General features: G+C 35.2%; 1 protein-coding gene across 2 annotated transcripts in view; it reads left to right on the top strand.

Annotated features, from left to right (window-relative positions):
- The first annotated feature begins 454 nt into the window (after window positions 1-454).
- The window catches only part of LOC5580104 (serine/threonine-protein kinase Smg1), a 136,661-nt gene continuing 127,304 nt past the window's right edge, over window positions 455-9,811 (top strand). Inside the window, exons 1-2 of one of the 2 annotated variants that reach the window (XM_021848697.1) lie at window positions 455-647; window positions 715-1,586. In XM_021848697.1, coding sequence (XP_021704389.1) covers window positions 762-1,586 — 825 coding nt within the window. In that variant the 5' untranslated portion in view covers window positions 455-647; window positions 715-761. Of the gene's footprint in view, window positions 654-714; window positions 1,587-9,811 lie in introns of both variants that reach the window. The other variant, XM_021848704.1, reaches the window with a different exon arrangement.

Below are 9,811 nucleotides of genomic sequence, written 5' to 3'. Positions count from 1 at the left end.
ATGTACACGGTAAAAAAATGTTAAAAAGAGGATTCATTTTAAAACAGTTTTAGAAGAAAGGTTGTGATTCTTCTTAATTAACTTTCCCAAAACCGTATGAAAGTTACTTATGTCGAATTGAAAAAGTAATCGAGATATAAAAATTAATTAAAGAATCAAAACTTTTACTCGGGACGTGCTTTGAGTTGCAGAAACATCATATTTTCCTGTTTCGATTTTACTGTGCATCTCGTAAACACGCACACATTGACACCTGTGCATGAAAACACGATGTTTCCGAGTGCACAGGTGCGATTTGAAGAAAACTAGCCATCTTTTTCGTTCGCTTGCAACCGCAGATTTGACGTCATGTCGCGTCTACGCTAAAGAACGCAGAGAGAATGAAAGAGACGACTTCCGTGCCCCACCGAGCAACCGCACCTCTCGACTGAAGCACATTGATAAAAACATCTGCTTTCGACAGTCAGTTCGCGCGTGTGATCTGTCAAATCGAAAGTATAAAATTTGTGTGGATTTCGCAACTGGATTATTTTGTGGTCGCTATTTTGTTCGATATTTCGCAAAAATAATACCGTTTTCATTCGGAAAGTAAAGTGCGATTAGTGCAGCAAACGTTGGACAACCCATCAGTTGTGTAGTGGACTTATGTGAGCGTAATTTCTTGGGTAAATTATTCGGATTGGACTCGCAATACTCTCAATGTTTTGATTGCAGGCATTCCTGGAAATGATAGCAAAGTAAGAGGACCAATTCCAAACGCAATGGAAGATAACCTGATGGGTGCGGATCGGAAGGCGGGCGGAGATTACTATCATGACTTTGTGGTCGAGAGGAAATCCAAGCGAGAATATGTTGGTGATAAGGACAGTGGCGGAGGACGAGGAGGCGGAAAGCGATATCAAAGCTCTCGCACCATTACGAAGCGTAAAGATAACCAGAAACAATACGGTGATGCTCTGGCGATGGGATTTAATTCGCAGGAACTGAACAAACAGCTACAAGCGAACCTGCCGGAGGATATGCGCATATCCAAGTTACTGCGGCGCCTATGCCAGGAAACGGACGTCAAGACTTGTCTGGATTTGTGCTCCAAGTTGGGTGTCGTAGTCTTAGAACCGTGCAATACCTCCTATGTGCGGAAATCATTCGACATTCTGGCAGACGGAATAATGTCGGTGCTGGAAAATGGACCCCGGGACTGTGTGGAAGCTGTGGCGGATGTGTTCGGGATGATGGGATACGTGTCCCGGAACGATTTCAATGTTTACCGAGCTTGGATCGCGAAGTATTACAAATATTCCAAGAAGTTAAGACGCGCAATGCTTAGAGCTTTGAAGAAAACCGTTGCCCTTGATACTGCTGACGATCTGAAAGACATGGCCGGAATGTTGTTGGATTTGCTGAAAGACTACTTGGAAGCTGCCGATACGGTTGAGGCATTTGTGGCCATCATCGAAATTGTCGGAGAGCTTAGCAATAGGTACCACAATCATTTCAAGCCTCACTTTAATGACGTGGTGGATATAGTCGTTGGATGGCATTTGGAAACGGATCAATCGGCGGAAGTGAAGAGGCATTGCACTAAGGTATGATTTGTCAGTTATCATAATATAATTACATGGGTGTAGCAAGGATTTCTAAGAGGGGGAAAGAGGTGAAGTGATCTTCAAAATTTCACGCAAGTACAATTGTAATATTTATACTCGGTTTCTGCACCCTTTTTTCATGAAAAAGGGATGGTAGCAGGTCTGTTTTTAGAGACTTGGTTGTAAGTCTTCAAAAAGTCTTCATTAAAAGTATTTTTAATTGAAGGTCTCTAAAGTCTCTATTTTGATATCTGAAGTCACTTTTCCTTATTTTGTTTGCTGTTAATCCTGATTCAACATTTTAAAGGCTCCATAAAAACTTTTCAAAACTTTCGCGACTATTTCAATGTGTTTTCATGATCATCATCTTATTAAATTCCTTGAGGAAAAGTTTCAGGAATACTTCTACTCCAGATATTCTTCTAGAGATTCATCTACCAAATGTCCCATAAATTTTTCCAGCGATTTTTCAAACGATGCTCAGAGAAACTTCTCCAGAATTTACTCCAGGAAATCCACTCTAACGTTACTGTCTCTGGCAATTTACTCAGTGATTACTTTGATTTTTTTTTTCAATGACTCTCCTAGGATTTCCGCCAGATATTTTTCCATTAATCCTTCAACCGAATTCTCAGGATTTCTCTCCAAAAAAAAAAAGATCACAAAGGTTTATTCTTGATTTTTTTTAAGAAATCTATCTGGTTTTCCAAGAAATCCTGCAAGAATTCCTTCACCTATTCATGTAGACTCCTTCTAGAATCCAAGATTACTACAAAAACCAGTCTTCAAAAAATCTCACTCCAAAAGCTGCTACCTGAGCAAGATCGATTGTACGCGCTCATCTTGTTTGAATCTAGGCATGCATTAAATCTTGCCCATTTTATGAGAGCATTCGATCCCAGGATCCAATCATCGGTGATGATTACGTCTGGTGCAATGTCTGGTAAACATGTATCTAGTTACCGTAGGTGATTCAGTGTCAGTGATTTATTTGGTCATAAACATAGGTGATGATGATGATGGTCCCGCCACATACCCCTACAGAGGTTTGAGTTAGACGATATATCTTTTAGATAATTAATTATGATCAATGTTAACCAGATTTACAAGCAATATTCGGTCTGATTATTATAATAGGTGTAAACAACATTAGAAGTTTCCATACTATAAAGCAAACAAGTTTCATAAATTTCAAAACACTGTTGGTCTCAACCATCAATATTCGTAGGCATTACAAGTGATCATAAATTATGAATTACAAGTGATAAATGTATCTCAAATCTGTAACAATGTAGTTCCAATCCCCAAGAGCACATGGGCAAACACTATGACCGATTGAATGAACTGCTTGTTTTTCCCATATAAACTTCAAAGGGCTTGTGCAGTCTCAGTTTTCATCCGAATGAGCTCAAATTTTGGGAAGACACTCAGAATTTGATCTAGGATCGAATGAGCGGTGTGGAGCAAACATGTCAGTCCTTTTAACGATTTTTAATTAATCAGTATAAAACATGTTTAGACAAGGATTCAGAACTTAAGGTTGCTAAATTTGCAAAGGCAAGTACAGTTCCAGTTGAGTGTCGTTCATTAGCAGTTGCTAAGCTGAAAACTTAAAAAAAATACAAAATGGTTTTTTCGCCTATTATACAAAATAAATAAACATCTGGTGCAAAATTCTAGAGGCTTCAGAGAAACCTACAAAACCTATTATTCCACAAGCTTTTAATGATATTTATCTCATATATTCAGAATGCTTCAGGATTTCTAGTAATATCTCCAGTGATTTCTTTTTGAATACTTTCATAAATTTCTTCAGGGACGCTACCTGCGATATTTCAATGGATGATTAGAATAATTTCTTCAGGATTTGATCCAAAAATCTTAGAGTGCTCTAACGATTCCACAAAAGTTTATTCGTTTCTACACTTTACCACAAAAACCTACAATAATTCCTAAGCCGATTTTTTCATATATTCCAGGCATTTTCATATGGATTTTTTTAAATATTTATCCTCGATTACTTTCAGTAATTGCTCAAAAATTCTTCAGGCGTTATTCGATGATGTCTATTATAAACTTTTCAAAGAACTCTTCGATAAATTTGTTTCTAGGATTCCTCATGAAGTTCCTTCAGAAGCTTCTCTTGGAATGTCTCCAGCATATCATCAACATATTCCGGTTCAAACATTCCTTTGATATTTTTTCTGTACAATCTCCCAATCTCCATAGATTTTTTAAAACTTTATTCAAGGTTCAGGGATTCGGTCCAAACACTTCAATAATTTCCATCAAAACGTCTTGTAGAATATTATTTGGAGATAATATTTGTTTATATTTTTTCGGAAGAACTTTATCAAACATTTAGGAGGTCTTTCAGAGATCCTCGAAGGAATTCAAGGAAGTCGTACTTAGAACTCACACAAAATTACTTCATAATTTTCTTTCAAAATTAAACGCAGATTTTTTTCCAAAACAATCTAAAAATTTTGCTTGATAAATGACTAGAAAATAAATAAAGAATTCAATGAAAATTATTCGAAAAGAAAATTGGAGGAATTACTGTATTAGTTTTTGAAGATTATCTAAATGGAAATGCTGGAGGAAGTCCTAGAGAAACCAATGAAATAATTTTTGGATGGATGATTCCTGATGTGGTTACCTTATAAAAAATCCAGATTGAATTATTGAAGGTATATAACAATTTTTTTTGGAATAATTATTTAGAATTTTCATGAAAAAAATCAAAACAAACTCCTGAAGAGATCTGCGGAGTAATACGTGAAAGAGATCTATAGTAAATCAAGCTGTTATACTGGTAATGTCATAAGAAATTCCAAAAAGGCCCTTAGAGTTATACATAGAAAAATGTCTGTCCAATGTAGCAATCAAACTCTCATCTCGTGCCTCCTGTTAAGTATCTCTTATTATCCATAATATATGTATGGTCTCGTTTTTTTTTGACTAGAAGTGTCTAAAGTAATTATTTCTAATTCGATCATACTACCAGCCTTAATTTCCCCAGAGAAAAAATGCAAAACGCTCTTCAGAAAAATATTGTGGGTACGTCAATGAAGTCCATATAGGGTGTCCGCAAATTATCCGTACAAACTTTGAAGACATGGCTCTATACAATCAAGCATAATATGTTCGATATTCTTGCATTGTTTCAAACATTGGCTTATTATATTCTTAAGAAGTAAGTTTGACACATTTCCGATTTCAAATAATTGTAAAACGAACCCAAATGTATTGAGATGTCTTAAAAGGAACTGTTTTCCGAGTTTTATGACATAAGAGAAAAGTCCATAGAACTCACTGGATTTGAACCGCACAATTTTCTATTTCCAGTCTAACTTGAAGCCACTAGTAGATTACTTCAAATAATAATAGGACATTTGGATTCATCTCTTTTAGGTTTTAGGGATAACAAATCATGACTAGCGGCCCTCAGAAAAAAACGTCTCCGAAAAATTTAAATTTGCCTATCGCAGTTACAGGCAATTATTTTGAAATTTTTAAAGTTGTATTTTGTGTTAACATATACAGGTATGTTCCGTTTTTATCAACACGATCGGCGATTTTCAGTTGACAAAAACGGAATAATTTTCTTAGACAAAATATTTTACAAATTTGAAATGAAAATTGCAGGTTTGTCGGGATTTTCATAATATAAATGCACAGAATTGATGTTTAGAAGCTGTGAGGAGCATTTAGATTGTTCATTCTTATAGGTTCGTAATGGAAGTTGATTGCCAACTCCTATCAATCAATATGATTTTGTAATAAATCATTAATAGTTTTAGTTTTTTGGTTAGAATTTCAATGAATGTAATATAGAATATTGAAACGATAATCACATAAATGTCCTTTGCATCCCAAGGTACGCCATATTTGTAAAAATAACTACATATAAGTGGGGCAAGCTGCTTATTGCTTTCTGTTAAAGAAAGATCAAACAAGAAATAACTTTTTTTTTCTACTGTTCCTCCTCATGCTTCTGCTTCTTCTTCTGCTTTATGGCATTACATCCCAACTGAGAAAGAGCCTTCTTCTCAGCTTAGTGTTCTTATAAACACTTCCGCAGTTATCAACTGAGAGCTTTTTTGCCAAGGTACATTTTTTGCATTTTTGATCACATCCGATTGATGATTAAATATGGAGTTATATTACGAAAGCTTTGCAAATTGAAATTAATACTTACAGGAACTTTGAATTGCTAAATTTAACAGTAAAATTATCGTGGTGATATTTCTTTTAAAGTTATTACTACCAACTTCGACAAGGATGCACTTATCGCCAATCTAGAACAGCGCCACCATCGCCTTTCAGCTTTAAGTTAGATCACAAATAGACTGGCAATAAACTAACATTTAGTTCTAGTTTTCTTTTGAGTAAAAATTATATTAAATACTAGTGGTCCCGTCAAGGTTTGTTTTGCCATCAAGTAGGCTGCTGAAAAATGTCATGCAATCTCCCATACAAAACGACAGATTAGCTTCCAGGTGTTTTTCCAATTGTTTCAGATAATTTTTCAAATCGTTTCCTCCACTCAAACACGTTAGAACACTTGACCAATACATCAGTGAAATAATCATGTAAGTCTATCAGGCCATTCTTAAGGCATTTCGTGACGTAGAAACACCATTCCATTTTTATTTATGTATAAGTTCATCAAAAACACAAAAGTGTACAAGCTCTAGAACAAGCATCACCAAATAAAAACTTTTTGGTAAAAAATTCTTTTGTAAAGTTTTCTGAACAAGCGTATGGCTATTGTTTTAAGACTCCTAATTAACCTTTTAGTCTCCATGTGGGTAAGGGATTCATGTCTGCTCATAGATCAAGATTCCAGCAAATTTGGGATGGCAACAAAATCTTCTACAGATTGCTTAGTTTTTCAGGACCTCTTCCCTTTCCCTTGGAACAGGATTTAATCAATTGCTGTTTGCTATAGTTTATGTAATGCTATCGAGTTTGAGAGATAGAAAATAATGTCCAAAATATGACAAGGTCGACAGCCTTATCAAAAATAAAATAAACTCAATCATGTCTCTTGCCGTTGCCCACAAATTCTTGAGTTCATTCCCATTCTCCTTATCAAAAAGAACTGAACATATATGGGATCGTCAATTAATCATATACACTGAGAGGCAAAATAAAGTGCCCACCTTACCAGTTTTCGCACTTCTCTCATTGATTTGGTTCAAATTAAAGTTAACACACTTAAATCCTCTTTGATATTTTATTTTTGATATTATTTTAAAGTTGCACTTACGAAATTTTGATAAAAAAAAGAATTTTACTCAAAGAAAAAGAAAATCAATTTGTATTGAAAAAAAAGTAGTGACAAAAATAAGTGCCCACTTCCTTCTTAGCTCCAGAAAAGATGATTTAAGAAAAATAAAAAGCAATTTAATAGTTAATGTGTCCTCCTTTGGCCTTAAGGACTTGCTGGAGGCGCTTCGGCATGCTTTTCACCAGGTTTTGTAGAAGACCAAGTCTTTATTCCGGTCTTGTCGGATTAAACCGTTGGAATGGCCTCCACAAAGCCCAGACCTCAACCCCATCGAGAATTTGTGGGCTATATTCGATGCCAGGGTTGAAAAAACCGGTGTTACCAACAAAAATAATTATTTTGAAGCCTTGGAGCGCGCCTGGGAAGAACTAGATCCACAACACCTACAAAACCTGGTGAAAAGCATGCCGAAGCGCCTCCAGCAAGTCCTTAAGGCCAAAGGAGGACACATTAACTATTAAATTGCTTTTTATTTTTCTTAAATCATCTTTTCTGGAGCTAAGAAGGAAGTGGGCACTTATTTTTGTCACTACTTTTTTTTCAATACAAATTGATTTTCTTTTTCTTTGAGTAAATTTTTTTTTTTATCAAAATTTCGTAAGTGCAACTTTAAAAGAACATCAAAAATAATATATTACAAAAGGTTTAGGTGTGTTAACTTTAATTTGAACCAAATCAATGAGAGAAATTCGAAAACTGGTAAGGTGGGCACTTTATTTTGCCTATCAGTGTAAGCGGTTATGGAGAGAGGCAAGGTGATTTAAGATATCTTGAGTGCCATACAATTTTTTTTATTTTAATACGAAAAATCAAACCATATTGGTAGGGGGGTATATATGTCTATCAAATTTACATAGAAAATTCTTTTATGCCATATCAGTCAACTTTCGTTCGTTGCACTAAACCGGTAGCCCACCTAGTGAAAGACTTTCACTAATCGGGCTGAGTTTTCAGCTGCCAAAAAAATCGGATACAATAAAAATTCAGGGTTACCAACATTGGTAAATCGAGATTTTGTTAAAAATTGACGATTATCTTTGTTTTTACTGGGCTCTAGCCCACCTAACGAAAGCCCAATTAAAACGAAGACGACCTAATGATAGTGCAACGAACAAAATTCGACTGTATAAGAAAAATGAGAGGTCTCTACAACTCTCTTAAGAACGTATTCAACTTATCACAAATTCGAGTTGTTGCTAGGACGTGGCCAGAGCAACTTTCGATTGTTGAAGGATGGGTCAATCTTGTCCAACAGACCATGCTTAGTTTGAAAACTCCAATTGAATAATTGCATAAGAAGGAGTCAAACCTTATTGAATCGTATATGACTTGACACCTACCATGTATCGTAGACGCTCAATATTAACAAAATGTCGAAAATTCAATTCTGAGGCTATTAAAAAGCATCTCAATTGCTTCAAAACAAGTATTTAGTTTATATTCGAAACATTTTGAAAATTAAAAAATATCCAATTTTGTGTGTTGATAAAAACGGAATAATTTGTTGACGAAATCGGAACGTGACAAAATCGGAGCGTGACAAAATCGGAACGTGATAAAAACGGAACATACCTGTAGTTGAATTATAAATGGTACATGGACATTGACTTTTTCATTGTTTTCAATGCGAGATCATCTTTCCAATATTTTGCTGTTCGGATAATTTGCGGACACCCTGTACATATGAATACCATTTTAAGAGAAAGGATATGAGAAAGGCCCTTTCAGATCATTGGATAAACATTCTTGATTTTCGTGGTAAACAACAAAAATCACCATTTTTTTTTTGATTTTTTTCCTAGATAAATTTATTTTTGAAGATACCTTTCATTTGATAAAAAAAGGTTTTTAATCATCTTAAATGAACTATTCGTATGTTTTGGGGAATTTCTTTAACCTAGAATTATTTTTTAAAACCTGGAAAACACAGGGAATTTCATTTCTGTAAATGAGTAGACACCCTGTATAGGCATCGAATGGAAGACATTGATTTTTCTTAAAAACAAAGTATTTTGTGAAACACTGGCTAAAAAGTACGGTGTTTTTATAGTATACGCGTTTCTTTTTTCTTTTTTGTATGGTATTCAGTTGGAGCTGCCTGACAGCTTAACTTGTCAAGGCTGAACCCTCGGTCTGGCTTTTGCCAAGTTTCCCCTCTACCAGGACCAATACTCAGACGGACTAGGCTATGGTGCCCACATGAACACTGTTTTTTTATTAGTATTGTGACGTGGTAGTTTTTGAAAAATACCCATATTCCCTCGCTTCTGAAAAAAGGAAGCATTGTGAAAATCAGCAGCTCTATCAGAATTTGTTTGAAATAGTAGTGTCATTACTAATACTGTCTAGTCGAAAAAGTTTTGGATAATTTGTCATTTAATTGCTATTCTGATTACTCCTGTCTTCTACGTAAGATTAGAGTCTTAAATGTCAATTGTCGTCAAGTCTTAACAAAATTAGGCTGTTTAGAAGTTGTTCTAGTTCATTTTCTTTTTGTTGTTAAAAGTATTTATTGGTTATTTCATTTAAACATCCTTGTCTGTTCAACAATTTCTCTAAACTAGCAATTGTACCCTAATGATCGATCTCAGCGTATTACTTACCATAGTCATTATTTAAGAATATTTAAGAGTAAAGTTACCTTAAGCTTCTATTACAGTTTCCTACAAGATTCACTTTTCGGTGGCAAATGCAATGCTTCACAATGCCTACTTTCTACCTATAAACTTTGCGAAAATGAAGCTGGTATTATATATATATATAAACGACGCAGAGTGTCTGTTAGATCACATCCGGTTACGACTAGCATAATCCATTAGCCCAGTGCCGCGATCATATTGGCTAATGGATTATGCCCTCCCATCGCGGAAAGGTAGCATAACTAAGGGGAGGAAAAATTTCCCTGCATAAATCTTTGCACCAATAAAAG

This window comes from Aedes aegypti, chromosome 1, assembly GCF_002204515.2.
Source record: "Aedes aegypti strain LVP_AGWG chromosome 1, AaegL5.0 Primary Assembly, whole genome shotgun sequence".
Classification (NCBI taxonomy): Eukaryota; Metazoa; Arthropoda; class Insecta; order Diptera; family Culicidae; genus Aedes; species Aedes aegypti.
The sequence above is the reverse complement of the archived record's forward strand: the minus strand, read 5'-3'. Positions and strand labels throughout refer to the sequence as shown.